Below are 17013 nucleotides of genomic sequence, written 5' to 3'. Positions count from 1 at the left end.
AGCACTGAAACCCTTTTTTTTTTTTTGGGGGGGGGGCTCTAGAAGAAGGGGATTTTTCATCTTCAGAATGTAGAACTGTGTGTATTACAGTCATGTACATGTCAATTCCGTCATCACATTGTTCCAGTCTTTGCCATTTCAATGAGAAAATGTATTTATCCAGCAAACACTTCATGATTTTTTTTATGTGTGAACATTACAATGGCCCCTTGCAGTAAGTCCCCTATAGGTGCATTTAATCTTCAGAATGTAGAACTGTGTTAATTACCTGACATGTTGATTCTTTTATCACATTATTCCAGTCTTTGCCATTGTGATGAGAAAACAAAATGTATCTTAATACCAAGCATGCACTTCATCCTTTTATATGTGTGAACATTACCATGGCCCCTTGCAGGAAGTCCCCAGTAGGCACATTTCATTGGTTCGAAATTATGGATTTGTGATATTTTGAAAAAAAGTTTTGATTTCATTTGAGTCGATTATATTGCATATGCTGTAGAGCTTTCAGAGTGTAGAGCGAAAAGTTTTGCACCCGTACAGTACTTGTATAATTTGTCTGTTAGAAACGAGTAAAATTGTGCAAAGAATCAGATGTTAAACACATGTAAATTGCTCAATAAACAAGTATTGAACATAATGAATTGGTATGCTCTGTATTGTGTTATGTCGTTCTTTGATATAGTGATCAACATTTTTTTATAACTTTCATATCTTTCTTATATTTTGGCTGATATTGTTCAAACTTTCACCTTTCTCATTCACTGATCTTTCATTTTTTCTCAGTAAGCAACTTTTTTATTGGGGTACTTTTCCCCTGTAGTCTGCAACGCAAGATTCTCCGATAGTGACATTGCATTACCTCAGTGTTGTATATCATTTTAGACAGTGGCAAATGAACAACAGAATTAGGGGAAAACATGTCTAGGACAACAAAGAGTGAAGTCAGCGAAAAACATGTTGACCCAATTAAAAAAGAAAATCTGATTTTATGATAGATTTTGAAATAATATTCAGAAAAGATCACATCCCACACATTCCTTCTCTGTCTGTTTCGGAACTTTTCTAAGCCCCCCCCCCCCCCCTCCCTCTGTGATGCTCTGATGTGTTGTGTTTGCCATACCAATCAAAATCAATTACTTACATCCACAAATATGATCAGCCTCAATACCCCCAGCTTTTTAAAAGGGGAAGTTTAGAGTTATATTTATTTGGATCCATGTGCAAATCACTGAACCGAAGACATCACCCCCTCCCTATTTCTTTAGCATCCACTATAGCATCTGATTTTTGTCCTCAAAGACTAAGTTTGAGTATCAAACGAGAATAACAATGAAAATTTCATTAAAATCAGATGTCAAATCAGTTATATTTCAAAGTTTCACTTAATTTCACAAAAACAATTACCTTCACATCATGTTCGGTATGCAAATAAGGGGACTGATGACATCACCAACTTACTATTTCTTTTGTATTTCATTATACGAAATGCCGAACATTTTAATTTTCTTGTCATGAAACTGTATTTTTCCTCCCTGAACATCTGGAACTACCATTGTTATAACATTTTGTGGTTCTGTCAGTGTATCATTAATTTCATATCTGTGAAAATTTTAGTATAGTATAATCCAAACGATAAAAACAAAAGAAACAGTGAGTAAAAAACATCATCAGCTCTCATTTCATTATCACCGAGGTGTGCAAACTATTATGTAAAAAAGAAACGAAACTTGAAAATGTAACTTCCTTATTTCACATCCGATTTCGATGACATTTTCAGCATTATGCTGGCTCGATTGATTTAGCCTTTAGATTCAGATCAACATTTTTCTAGGGTGGACTTCACCTCCAAAATGTTTTTACCTTTAACTGATTTTGCTGGAATTGACAGCATGATGCAAAACCAATATTCATATCAACTTTTTTGTTGGGTGGACCCCCCCCCCCCCTCCGCTCTTTTTTTAAAGAGTACACACTATGGTTGAAAGCAAAAATAGACCGTTGAAGCAATAAATAAAATTTCTCAATAAAACATAGTATTTTTTTTTAGAAGACAATCATTTATTTCTCAACTAAGTTAGACCACTAAATCAGTTCTTATACCAGATCCCTGTAGTGCAGTTGTTTGTTGACATGGATTTTGGACAAGTCTGCTATTAATGGTGCTACCATTGACGAAAAGATGACATCTTCCACTGCATACAATTTTCTTAGAAGTTGCTGCAGCAAGAGAGAGAGAAAAAGAAAAGAGAAAACAAAGAAAAATGAAATCCTGGGTACAAATTGGAAATGAGAATCATCAAAACATATGCAAAATTCTATCAAAAATATGTTGCAAAATAAGTTATTGAAAAGACATATTTTTCATGTGACACCAGTCACTAGCTGTATCATTGGGGCACTCTGGTTTGACTTGGCACTACATATTACTTTTTATCATTTATGTTCTCAAAATCATTCCTGCAACTCTCCATACCAGAAAAAAATCAGCTCCCAGCAGTTACGATATCTTATTAGATTACAGCAGATTCTACAGGAGTCGACCCTTGCCTATATGCAATTCCCTCTTAAACTTGAAGCACTATTTCAGACCAGTGAATGCAAAACATCCAAGTCGAAATGCCAAAGTCAAACAGGCAACTTGTCAAATACCCGTGTGTCTTTATCAGGAATCCCGCTATGAATATGCTCTGTGTCTTTTGAATGCATTTTCCTGCAGCCCCCCCCCCCATTGTTTTGTCCCAAGGCAATTGTGATGATTTGTAAGGGAGAGCTTCTTGCAAGATTCCTGCGTGACAGTCGCAGATCTGGGTCCCCATCTTACAAAGAGATGGAAATCCATCAGTGTCATAATTTTTTAAACAGGAAATTTGCAAAACGTCCTTTGTAACCAAAGGAGAACACACCAAATTGTCAAGAAATCAATGAATTTATGGATATACATTCATATCTAGAAATTTTTTTGAGCAAACATGCATTTTATATGTTGACTTTGCTGGCTTTCCATAGTTGCCATTGATGGGATCGATCACAACTCTTTGTAAGATGGGGCCCTGACTTTTGGCAAGGTGCATTAGGCAGAGTCCCTCGTATCTCGTACTGCTACAAGTGACTCAATAAGAGTACAGAAGCGATGACGTCAGTTGCCATGGTGTCATGGCGGTTTTAAACAAATGAACCCGCCGAATGAAAGCGTGTTTCTCATAGGAGAAAATGGCTGCTATCGAAATTTGATCGCTTGCAACCTATTTTTCAGAGGAGCCAAAGTCATTTGTGTACGGACAATCGTCAGCTGTGACTCTGTTTAGAACCAGCCTGCCATGACACCACGGCAACTGACGTCATACTTTGGTACTCTATATATGTGGCAGAAATAATGCTTATCACATTTGATCAGCAATTTTGGTCATGAGAAAAGCTTTCAACTTAATTATGCCGTCCTACGTAAAAATCTGCAACACAAAAGATTTTCTGTGCAGCAGTCTTTTAAAAACGTGGAGTAAATTGCGATAGAGATGCCAGGAAAATTATTCCAAGAATGCTATTGTGTGGTAGAAGTCACACAGCATAGCATTCACAGTAGTAGAAGTTCATCAAACTGAAACACCAACCTTGCAATGTAGCCGTCTCTCTTGGCTAACCTGTTGATGCTGTCATCTGATTCTCCCTACAAATAAGAAAAAAAATTGACACAGATCAATCATGCATTCAATCAATCATATAATAAACACAATGTCAACATGCGTAGGGACAGTGAATTTTCATTTGTAAACGGGCAAATCAAAATAGAAAATGATTCTTTTAAATGAAAATTCAATTTACTATTGCCAAACACAATTCAGACTTTACTGTTTACATTTTTAATTTAGGGTTTACTTCAGTTGTTAAATGGTCTGTAATAATTTTACATTGAAAAAAAAACAATGAAAAACAAAAGATGAAAAAAACATAAAAATATATAAGAAATTCTAAAAACAAAGAAATACATAAGGAAAATATTGGCTTTCGCAATATTTCTTTGTGGACACCTTTAAATTACATTACAAAGATGACATCTGCAAAAAATGATATTGAATAATATTTTTCATGAATAAATTTGCATATTTTATTCATAATAAATTAAAAATAATTATTTTCAGAGTTTTTTTATATACTTCCTTGTAGTGCATGTGGTAAAAAATGAGCGCTTCAAATTTCAGCACCATCGCGCGAACGGCGTCCGAGATCAGTCCTCAATACATCTCAAATAGCCCAGTCCTTTTAGGGTTATGACTACCTTGCGATTCATCTCCCCTCACTCAGTCGCAGACCAGTCGGGTCGCAAGGTGTGCTGTGGCCTTATTACTCTTTCTTTTTGAATACCCGGTATATGTAAAATGTGCTTGTAATTCTACTTCAAATTTTGACTTGGGCATATAAACCTGTACATCCAGAGGCGATAAGTCTGAAAGATCCCATACATGTCACACCATAGGCTAGCTATTGTACTTACCATTCCACGGATGGGTCCACAGATGGCGTATGTCTTGAAGCTCCGTGTGTAGATACCAGTTACAGCATCAACCTGTTCAAAATACAACAGAACATATTAACTTATTTAAAGTCCTATCTCACCCCTATTCTCCGAACTCCCATGAACGCATTGCCGAGATCCACATGATAATGTTAAAATGCTGCACTAAAAATGCATTTGCAATTCATGTTCACACATACATTAAATTTCAATTAAATAGCTCATGAAAACTGTTAAAACATCTTAAACAAAGTTGTCACATCCTCAACCTCGCAAGTTCCAAAGGACTCGCCCCTCAAAAAAGATGAAAGAAACTGGAAGGCTACATGTAATTCCTGCCCAGCCTAATTTTAATACCCTTTATTTCAGTGGGGAGTGCTCACTCAAGCACGAATACTTGAATAGTTTTCCAACTTTTTTGGTGACATTTGGAAGTTGACTTTACTGGCTTTTTATAAGCCTTTCCACCCAAAGTGACATATATTTTTTTTTATTTGGCAGCCATTTCAAAAGTGTATAGTTTTTTAAAAAGGTACTGTTTTGTATGTTATAAAGTGGATTTTGTCACCAAAATACACATTGGACAGTACAGTATACTTTCTCCCGCCATTTTACACACTAATGCATGAATCCTAGATGTGCATTAACAATAAGATGAAAGCAGAGGCGGGCTTAGAAGCCAAAAGGTTGTACAACAGCGTAGAAAATTCATATAACAGAAAAAACATGAGGGCGCCACCGCGACGGGCCATTTTTCCCTAACGAACATTTTGCCCAAACAGGACAATTCAACCCTAAAATTTCCAAAATGGCATCGTTTAAGGCAACCATCTCCCCCCCCCCCCCCCCCCGTCACCCTACATTTGCCACAAACACTATTCAAGAATATTTAGAGAAACAATTAAGGCAGAAAAATGATATTTGCATTTACTGCATAATTGCTCCCTACCCCCCAAAGGAGCCCTTAAAATTAAAGGGTGGGCCTGACTCACACATTAGGCAATCTATGTGGAAAAAATAGCCCCCGCCCCCCAAAAATAAATAAAAATCAATGAATAAAAAAAAAATGAAAACAAAATTTAAAAAAGTTATAAATTGTCTTTTAAAAAAAGTTATAAATTGATAAAAGTGCCCTTACCTCTCCAACATTAATCTGGATAGATGCATGGTCCTTGGCACCAATAACCCTGTTGCTCTCAGAACTGTAAAGAAAATACACAAAACTTGTAAACTATTAGGTGAAAAACTTGGGCGTTTGAAAATGGCATTTGAGTGATTCTTCTCTGGGTCATTTTTTACTTTCTCTTCTGAGATGTTTTTCACTTTTCATAGCAATTTATCGGGATTCCAGAGTCCACACACAAATGGACTTTTGGCCCTAGTAAGAGAGAATTTGGATTTGGAAATATTAACTTGTTAAATGTTTAATTCTTTTTCCTTTTACTATAAAACAAGTGTCCAATTTATTGGGATCTTGAATATTGTCGCCCATATATTTAATAGAGATATTGGTCTGAAAATGAGAACAAAACAAGATCTAGACTTAAACCAATGCAATTAGTCTAATTATGTCCTGATATGAGGGCAAATTTGTCTACTCTCACTTCGCCCAAGCAGGTAGACCTCTATTTATTGAGAATGCTAAAACAGATCTATTTGGTATTCCACAGACTTTTCATAGCCTGTTTATATTTTACATGTATATCTTCGCCTAGCACCGTAGCGGGCTTGATGAAAGCGGAAGGAGACTGGAGAAAAAAAAAATCTTATTAAAAATATTATTGAAGAGAATGTCATATTTTCTTTCTGGATTTCAAATTTTAGATGCCTTTACAATTGGACGGAAATGTGACATTTAAAGTTGAATTAAGAAGGGGGTGAGTTTCCATAAATATAGGTTCTACATACAATATATAGTATATATAAGTTGTTCAAACACATAGCATGTCACAATAATCCTCTGCCTTCTCGATATTTTGCTTTGAAAGTCTATGAAATTAGCCACCTGTCAGAGCCCGAGAGACGAGTGTACAGAAAAGTCACTCGGAGTGTGACGTCACCGGGGGGAATTTAGTATAAGAGGTGCCTGAATGTCATACAGAAATGCTATGCAGAGAGAGAAAGATATTTTACAATTTTTTTTCAAAGCAACTCAAATCAAACAAATAGGACTGATATGTACAAATCTTTACTTTCCCTGTATAAAAAACAGTATGAATAACCACCATGAACTCTTCAATCATGATGTAAGATAGCAAACAGTGAGTTATTGAATGATATTTTCACTATTTCTCATTTATTTTATCACGATGTTCAATCAAGTGAGTAGCTGGAAAGTAATTCCGGCGGCTAGCTCAGCGCGCGCTGAACGCATAATACTAGTACACACAACACCCAGGCATTGAGTGTACTGTTATGGTCTGGTATGTCGACTTAGTTCATGGCCGTGCAGCGATCCCCTGGCGTTTTTTCTTCTTTTCTTTTGTCTTTGACTCCACTTTTATATCCTCTGGATCATTTCCACTCATTCCACAGAACAATCTTGAACCAAACGTATAGTATTCTTTCTCGGCCTTCTGAGTTGTTTTCTATATTTAATTACGCTAGGGGTCACCGTCACACATACAAACGCAATTCGGAAGTGAGTTGAAGACAGAAAGATATATAGTAATTAGTATACATCTCTATGGTTGAAGACAACAAGAACGGTACGGTAGCTCGACAGCTAGCTGCGCCGGAGCGGGCGGCCGGTCGGCACAAAGCAATTCCGCAACCAACTGTGTTTTTTTGCAAGAGCCGCGTCACACGCGGATAAATATGTCATAATAACACGTCTGCTACGTTATCGACTGGTGAGAAGATCTCGATCAAATTTCATATTATTCACCTTGAAATTATTCCTTTAGGGTCTATGGTATCATTCTGAGGGAATTCACATATTTGGAATAATAGTACGGCCACAAATATTTTAATCATTTCCTCTTTGCAAGTTCTATGGCTCGCAGATACAACTTCAACTGCAGTTATTCCATAGTAGTACACAAAACGGCACTGCCTTGTTTACTAAACCGGGACCGAATACCCCCCGGTGACGTCACACTCAAAGAACACCCGTCTCGGTAGGCATTGCAGGAGCGAACTCAGGGAAAATGGGTAGGGATAAATCGTTCAAATTCACTATTTTGAAAAAAGAAAATGGGGGGGTCGAATCACCTATTAGTGTTTGGGGGGTTGTAAGGTTGCTATTAATGTAAATATCTCAATATTTGGAATCGTCTTCTTAATTCAACTTTAATGAAAAATTCTAAGTAGAGTCTACTGAAAAAACGGGACAATGAAATTCTACCATCTTTCATCTTTTCCTGCTATCGACAGATACAGGTACATGTAGACCTCGGACGTGCACACATATCTTCTTTTTTTTTTTTGGGGGGGGGGGGTTCTGACAAGTTGTTGCACATTTATTCTCAATTTTCAATCCCCCAAATTTGTCCCATAGATCTAACCACAAATAATAAGAAATATGACACTCTCTCATAAAAGAAATAAAAGAGAATGTGATTTTCCTCTTTTTTTTAAATGGAGACTGGCAATGGCTATAAATATAGTATAAAAAAGGACAAAGGAAACCCCATTAACAAAGGAATTATTCTTTACCAAAAAAATTGTCTTCATGGCCATGCAGATGTAAAAAGTCCTTTTATGTGTGAATGATAGAAAAAAAGTGTCATGTAAAGAAATGTAAAAGGCGAGTTGAATGTGAATTCAATATTTATTTCTCGCCAAGGTAGATCTAACGTCAAGTCGTTGGGCTTGGCTTCAGCAAATAAAAATAAAGGGGTCTCCCGATGTGATAGTAGAGGCGCACGGCCAATATGGGAGACAATCTCCTATATTGGAGACTTGCTGGCAAAAGAAGAAATAACACCAACAAAAGCGTAATTTTTCCACCCAAAATTTTGTCTCACTGAGGTCAGAAGCCGATTTGTTTTGAGTGTGGATGACAACAAAAATCTGTTTTCCAAACGGTGGAGACGGTGGAAAGGGGTAATTTTTCATGAGGAATCTGCTTATCACATTTTTATTTGCCGCCAAGGTAATCCTTTTGCAGCAAATGTAAACAAAGGAAATGGGTCTCCCAAACTGGAGACTGTCTCTGAAATTGGATACCCCAATTCTTTACAAAAGTCTCTGATAATATTGGAGATAATCTCTCTCATGGGAGACAGTCTCCCAGACCCAAACACATATTGGCCGTGCGTCTCTACTGTGTGATAAGTCCCGTCTCCAAAATTGAATTTTCATTCATATGCATTTATTTTGTTCATACATCACAAATAACATTTACAAAACATATTGATATATTACAGGAATATACAAGAGAAATGATCTCTGAAACGAGGAGACAGCTTTAATAGACGACAGAGACGCCTTGTTGGTGCTGCCGCCAAAAGAACAAAATACAAATTATTAATAATCTGTCTCTAAATTTGGGTAGGCCTAGGTCTAGATCTACCAAAATTATCTACATGTAGGGCCTACAAAGTATTGGATACTATCTCTGAGTCTCGAAAATATTGTATAGTAATATTACGTAGGGGAAGGCGGGGTAAATTGAGCATAGGGGCAAGTTGAGCCACAAAGCCCAATAATGAATGAGTCGGACATTGTGGTGGTGTCATGTATTGATGACCCATTGCATAACCCCTAACCCCACCACATTGTTTTCAACTTTGAAACAAAAAGTACTTTTTTAGAGGGAAAGATACAAATTTCAGCCAAAAAAGTAAAAATAAGGTATGGAAAAGATAAGTGCTTTACACACATCTTTAGATATAATAAAGACATAGGAACATTGTTAGTTCAGGTATGGATCTTCATTCTTTTCATAGTCTTTTACATGATAGACGCATAAGAAATGTGTAGATACGAAATTGTCGCATTAATTTCGGACTGGGGTAAGTTGAGCCAGCCAACATGGGGCAAGTTGAGCCATGGTAATTCTTCTAATGCATATAAAACACAAAAAAAAATTAAAAAGCCATCGATATGCAGGCAGAAAGGAGCAAATTAACATGAATGTTCTTTTCCTTTCAGAGGATGTTAGTATTTATAGAGAATTAGCAAATGAAAAGACTTTAAATAAAATATTGACATGCTGGTTCTTCCCCCATACATTTTGTACATGGTTTTGTGGCTCAACATACCCCACAGATGGGGCAAGTTGAGCCATTTGACAATGCTTTTTTCATAGGTGACAATGACTTTCTGTGTAGGGGTAGAAAGTTATATATAGGTGAAAAATATTTCAGAAGAATTAAATTTTAAGGCAAGGTACTTATTTTTACAAGATCATTAATCATATCAATTCTAACATGCAAAAAGCAAAGTGTCACAATTTACCCCGCCTTCCCCTACACGACGGCCAAAAATCAACCAGCTACCTTGATGTTCGTGTATACTCCACTCCACTTCCGCTGCACTGTTACACCTACCCAAACATCAAGGTGGTGAACTCGCACTGATACTGCGAGTGACAAAGGTGGGATTTTATGGGGGAAATATAAAATTCATGCAACACAAGCTTTAAAAACTAATATTCTTACTTTTCAAAAAGTTTCACTTCTATTCCATGATTTAGATCTAGAACTGTCAGTCTCAAAATTGATGATTTAGTGCCAGTAACATTTTCCTTGCCTAGCTGTATTAATTCACTGCCGATAGAAGCATGGATAAGAAGACCAAAAGGTCAAGCCGATCGCGATCGCATGCGATGTTTTGAAATTGGCCGTGAATAATACGTGTAAGGAAAAAGATACTGGCCCAAAATCACCAATTTTGAGGATAACCGGAGGATGGAAACGGAGTGAAATACGGGTGTAGAGTAAGATATTAAGTCAATCATCTTTTTCGTTATATTTTTTTGGTTTAATTTTTCCGATTATCATGATTGCCATCCCACCTTTGTGACTCGGTATATCGGAAATGGTTGACGGTCCCGATGTTCGGGTAGCTGGAGCGGAGTGTAGCGGTAGTGAAGTGTTGCTCACTGCAACCATCCTGCCTGTAGGGAATCTACAGGTAGGACTAGACTATGCCTGGAGTATGGTATGCCGATGCTGTACAGAGCACACACTTTAAAAAATTAAAATATCACTTTTGTGAACAAAATTAAACAGTTGCAATTTACTTTTCCTTAGTAACTTGGGAATAATTTTTGTATTCAGCAGAGGCAGAGCGCGCTCAAAAACTTGAATTTGGGGCATATTTTTGTGTGGAAAGTGGCAAGAAAATTTTCATTTTTCAATCTCTATTTTTAATTAAGAAAAAATAATTAAAAGAATCAAATATACTTAAAGAGCCAACTTATAGTTATAACGTTACATGTATGATGAATAGCTGTACTAATCATGCTAATACTTGTAAATGGAAACTGAAAAAGTGTTAAAAAATCAAGCATTTGTCCCGAAAAAAGAGAAAATGGCATTATCGTGGTTTATGTCACCAGTCCATTCATTGCCGTTTATTTCGTCAGCGGTGGTGACATCTTTCCACTCCCATTGACTTTGTACACAACGATCGCACACACACCGACACACACGACAAGAGAGGTGACAAATTTCACGATTAGGCCGAGAAAATAAACCAAACATTGCCACCCTTATTTTGCCACACATGGATGTAACAAAAAACAAGGTTTTATCATAACCTTGTTCATTGAATGAGTGTAGTGAAGTGGTGTAGCCTACACTACAGTCATGACAGTACGAACATCACTTGACGTAGGTCCCAGCTAGCTCGCTGCACGTGCAAACGCAATGCACCCACACTTGCGCAGTAGCACAGCCACACTCACACAGTCACAGCACTCACCACTTGCGTGGAGTGTACATGTCCACATATTCTCCTCCTTCGTTTTGCATCTTGGCAGGTGTCTTCTGCAAGTACAACAAAAAGTGAAAGAAAAGAGTTTATTATCATAAAATCACAACGTATTTAGCCATAAAAAGTGGAGTATATAATTGAGAATTGGCTAAATCCCTAGCAGATTTTTTGCATCGACTTACTTGCACGACGGGTTGAATGAAAAAGAACGGTCTCGGTGCTTCTTTTATTAATCTCGTCCATCCAGATATAACATGCAAGATGCACGTGCGCGTGCATTTCGACCCACATTCAGCTCAGCCGAATCAGAAATCAGAGCAGGAATTACAAATTTATATATATTTTTTAGAATTTTGCATTTCTTGATTCGGTGGAACAGTTCGTGCGCGTATGAGCAAGCATGCAGCTGATGATATTCGTCATCCAGTCATCATTGCGGAAACCGAGGCCTCGTGGAGCCCACCCCGGCCCCCCCCCCCCCCGTTTGCGGCCGGAGCAAAAAAAAGGGGGGGGGAGAAAGAAAAAAAAGATAAAAGGGGGGAAGAAAGAAAAAAAGGAAGGGAAAAAAGAGGGGGAAGAGGAAAAATAAGAGGAGGCCAAGAGCAAAAAAGACAAGATGAGAGAATCCTTGAAAAATAACAATTATGTCACTATCCCGGTCACTATATATATACTGATTATAAAGTTTTCGCTCGCGGCTAATTCGCGCTCGCATTACCTATTTGGGGATTTACATAATTATCTTGCTCCATATATGGAGCTTAAAATATAAAGTTTTTAATTCAATTATACAAACACATTTTAGCTCGGAAATCGAACTTTCATTATTCTGCTTGATTTACAAATTGATTTAAAAAAAAGTGCTTTGTAAAAAATGTCCGAGTCCGTTTTATGGTCTAAATATCAATATTTTCTCGCAAAATTTGACTTGTCAGGTTCCTATTATTTTCGTGTATTCCACAAAGAACTCAAACTATCCCTATTCAGGGGTGTCAGCTCACCCGCTGCACGCTCACATTTTGATGTGAGTTCTGTATATAACCCAATATTATTTTTTTAACAAACTTAAAATCCACATTTCATGAGTTTATCAAAAATTTCGGCTCGAGATTTGCACTCGCATCAATTATAAAAACATAATGGTTACAGCGGCGTAACAGGGGTCGGTGGCCGGGGGGGGGGGGGGGGCAAGAGCCAAAAATTTCCCGGTCATATCAGGGTATGAACAGGCGTAATGGTGAAATGAGGCGACGATTTTGAGAGCTAGGCCAGACATTGCGTATCAGGTAGAATTTATCTTTTTAAAAAGTTGCGAGCGAGCGAAGCGAGCGGGCAAAATTTTTGACATTTTTAATACAAAAATCCAATGTTGTGTTAGATTTTGACATGATATCCAAAGAATAATATATTTCACTCTTCTCTCTTTCCATTCTTTTTTGTGGTCTTTATTATAATATGCCACTGTGAACATGATTCCTTGCAGCAACGAGAGGAGCAGTATGGCGCATGTGCTAAAGTGCTGCTTAATATAAGTCCCGAGCGAGCGAAGCGAGCGAGAATAAAAATCACATTTTCATGAGAATTTAACTTTGAGATATTTATTGACATTATATTCAGTAAATAAAATCATATCCTACACTTTTCCTTTGCTTTTCTTTCCTCCTTTTTTTTTTTGGTTGTAGAACTTTTCGGGAGCATGGCCCAACCCTTCCATACTCATATACGGCAGTGCTATGCGGTTGGGGATCCGTCGGAGCCCCCGGAACTTCTTGATATCAAAGCCATTTAAACCTCGCAGATTGCCGCTATTTTTAATCAAATCGTGGGTATATACAGAATATAGCTTTTACACAATTTATTCACCCCAGTTGAACCAAATATTTTGAGGGGGCAAAACATATAGCAATGTGTGAAAATTTGTAAAAAGTCGCCAGCGAGCAAAGCGAGCTGGAAAAAAAGCCTGTTGAAATTAAATTTTAATTATATATGTGATATATATCCATTTTATTTAGCAAGTAACATATTTCATTGTTTCCATTCATTAATTATGTTGTCTCCTATATATAATTCCTTTTATTTCCTCTTGGGTGTGGAACCAAGACCTTCCCCCCGCGCGACTTTACGCCAGTGATTAAACGTAAAGCTTAATGTAGGAGGGGGGCGTTAAAGAGCCATTTGAAGGTTATAGATGAAAAGCCCATACTGCGTGGGGTCTGGGGCAAAGCCTCGGTAGCTTATTTGCATAATATTTAGCAAGCTTATAGCACAATGTTGTATGCAATCGATTTTTATTCCCGCTCTTTATTTTCCCTTAATTTTCTTTGTTTTCCAATTTAGCTTTTGACTAATTCTATTCTACCTTCATTTCCCGCTATTGTTTGCCATTAAATTTTGTCATCTTTTAATTTATTTCCCATTATGCTATTGCATTACATACTGTAGGCCTATTTCGGAATGCTTTGTTCTTTCTCAAATGTTCTTTCGTTCCCTTTCTCGCTTTCTTCCCTTTTCCATTAAAAATATTTTTTTCTTCTTCGTTTTCTTTTCACTTTTCCCTTTCCTTTTCCTCCTTTAATTACTTTTCCTCTTTCCTTCCCCTTTCCCTTTCTTTCTTTCTTTCTCCCTCCCTTTTATTTTTCCCGTTTTTTATATTTTCCCGGTGAAATCCGCCAGGGGGGCAGCTTGCCCCCCGCCTGTTACGCCACTGAATGGTTAGTCGCGTGTATTTGAGTGTCCGAAAGTCCTAACACAGAGAACAGTGGTTTTCATGAACGTAATATTGCAGAAATCCGGGTATATTATATCTTTATAACTATTAATAATCTCACACCAGATTGATAATAGTGTGGACATTTATCAAATTCCATTAATCTGATGTAAATATTATTAGAATTAATTCACTATTTACGTCTCGCTGTTCATTTGAAAGTGTCCATGTTCACAACTCTTCCTATGGCAAACGGTCTGAAACCACCCATATTTTCGAAACACTGGCACCTTTGTTTTCCCCTGGAATATATCCCTAAGAGTAAAAAACGTCGAGATTGATTGTCTTCTCAATGCTAAATAGATTATCTACAGTTTGATGTATAATACTTTATGACTGGTATAATGGTTACATCTCATTTCCCCCCCAAACTTTGAGATCGAGCAGGCAGAACATGGCATATTTCTGTGTACAACGTCACGTGACCAACGTATGATAGTTTCCATTCCTAGTCCCTTTTCATTTGAAACAATTAATACAGTCCAAACAAACTTAATTAACGCATTTAATGTTGAAAGTAACAATGTTCTTGTACTATGAAGTTTTGCCCACTGATATTTATAATATAGCTACAGTTTTAGGAAGCAAATATCGAGTCCGGAATTGGTTTTGATTTGCAATAGGGTTTGCGTAAGTATATTATATACTAGCAGGCTAGCATCGTCTGCTACGTAAACCAAATGAGCGAACATGACCGAAACTAACCATCATTTATCATATTCATAATTACAAAAGTGCTTGAAATGTCAAGTTTTCAGGCCACAATTAAGAGAATTTGCGCTCTCATATAGGCTTATTGAATCAATTAGTATAAGATATTAGTCAATAATTAAATTGCCCCTTTTCAGAATGACATATCTATAAGTTTCATCTCGCGTTTAGGAAGAGGAATAGGAAGATAATATTCATTTTCATACGTTGACAAAATGTCATAAGAATGTCTCGGTTCTATAAACTCAAAGCAATGATAATGAATATCAGCTCTTTAATTATAAAAAAAACAAAGTGCGATCCATATCCACCTCATAATTTTCCTACAAAGTGCTTGAAATAATTATATAGAGCTTAAATTGACCCTTTTCAGATCGGAATTAAGCCGCGTGCTTCGCGCTCGCTTTATTGGTTTTCATAATAAAAAAAAATGCATTCAGAATGCCGAGATTCTATGTCTAAATATGAAAAATGCGCGAGCATGTTGGCTTTAGATAAGCAGCTTGTTCTCTATTTAAATCATTTCCAGTTTGTGATCAGAATGTCAAAAATTTTCGGCTCGCACTTATTATAATTAGGATTATTAATGTATTAGTCCAGGATAGAAGGGGTTGAACCTAGTTTTTTTTAGATATACAATGTTTTTTTATGGTTTCTTGTCAATTCGAGGGTGCTGATTCCGAATCCGAATGATGCCACTCGTGTAACCTTGAGCATTTTCGGCAAATTGGCAAAATCCAATATGGCCGCCAAAATATTCAAATTACCCATGAAAATCATAAAATTGTCCACACATTGGCTATAAAATACATGCAATGTGCTGCCGGAGTGAAATAATATCTGAAGAAAAAATGATTTTTGACAAAATATTTATTTTCTTGATATTCAAAATGGCTGCCATAGACCCCTGTACAATATGAATGGGGAAAATTAATTTTCACAAAAGTGAGCACTGAAATGCAAGTAATAATGATGTATGAGTGAAGTAATGTCTGAAAACATGATTGCTAACGATATATATCATTTGTTATGTCATGTATGTGATAAATCCTGTATTTTGATATTCAAAATGGCCTCCAAAAGCCCTAACACTATTATGTGCAATGTAAATGGTGAAAAAAAATCACAAGAGTAAGCAGTAAAATGCATTTTGTTAAGATAAACGAGTGGAATACTGACTAAAAACATTCTTGTTAACGAAATTTATTATTTAACATGCCATGTATGTGATAAATCCTGTATTTTGATATTTAAAATGGCCGCCAAAGGCCCTAAAATTATGATGTACGATGTGAGAGAGGACAAAAAACAATCACAAGGTGACCGCTATTTAAAACGCGTGCTTTTGTGGTAAATTAGTGGAATACTGTCTTAAAATATAATTTTCAGCGAAACATATTGTTCGGGTTTCATGTTTGTGTTAAATATTATATTTTGACTTTCAAAATGGCCGCCAAAGACATTGACTGTATTATGTACAATCGATCTGGGAAACCAATTTTCACAGGAGTCAGCACCATAAAATGCATATAATTGTGATTTAAGAGTAAAATATTGTCTGAAAACATAATTTCTAACAAGATATATCATTTTATTCTGCCAGGTAGGTGATAAATAATGTATTTTGAAAGTCAAAATAGCCGCTACAGGCCCCAACGGTAGGCCTATTATTTACTATGTGAATGGGAACATATGATTTTAACAGAATTTGGCTTTGCTTGACTAAATGTTGCATGTATGAGTGAAATATCGTCTGAAAATATGATTTCTAACGAAATAGATCATTTCTTATGTTATTTAGGTGATAAATGCTATATTTTGACATTCAAAATGGCTGCAATATGCTTTTTTGTGGATATTATCTTTCACCATTCAAATTTTACATATTAAGATAAGGGACTATGGCGGCCATTTTCAATTTTAAAATGCAGCATTCATCACCTTTATTTATTTATTTATTTATTTCAATATATTTAACCAGGGTAGCCCACTCAGCAATAAACTGGTCTCCCGTGGGGCCCTGGAATACATGATAAAAACAAGTATAAAAACATTTAAATACATATGAAATATACACAGAAAAATAAAATAAATTAATTAACTCATATCATAACAGAAAACAGAGTAGCAAGCATAC

At 36.5% G+C, this 17013-nt stretch overlaps 1 protein-coding gene across 1 annotated transcript; it reads right to left on the bottom strand.

The window, feature by feature from the left end:
* Positions 1–2039: 2039 nt before the first annotated feature.
* Positions 2040–11630, bottom strand: LOC129279942 (small ribosomal subunit protein eS21-like). The gene is made up of 6 exons (XM_054916003.2): positions 11581–11630; positions 11387–11451; positions 5652–5715; positions 4493–4564; positions 3612–3667; positions 2040–2220 (listed from the first exon to the last, which is right to left on the bottom strand). The coding sequence occupies exons 2-6, from the start codon at positions 11434–11436 to the stop codon at positions 2211–2213; spliced, it is 252 nt and encodes an 83-aa protein (XP_054771978.2). The 5' UTR covers positions 11437–11451; positions 11581–11630; the 3' UTR covers positions 2040–2210.
* Between the last annotated feature and the right edge of the window lie 5383 nt (positions 11631–17013).

This window comes from Lytechinus pictus, chromosome 17, assembly GCF_037042905.1.
Source record: "Lytechinus pictus isolate F3 Inbred chromosome 17, Lp3.0, whole genome shotgun sequence".
Taxonomy (NCBI): domain Eukaryota; kingdom Metazoa; phylum Echinodermata; class Echinoidea; order Temnopleuroida; family Toxopneustidae; genus Lytechinus; species Lytechinus pictus.
This window is presented reverse-complemented; position numbering and strand designations above follow the sequence as displayed.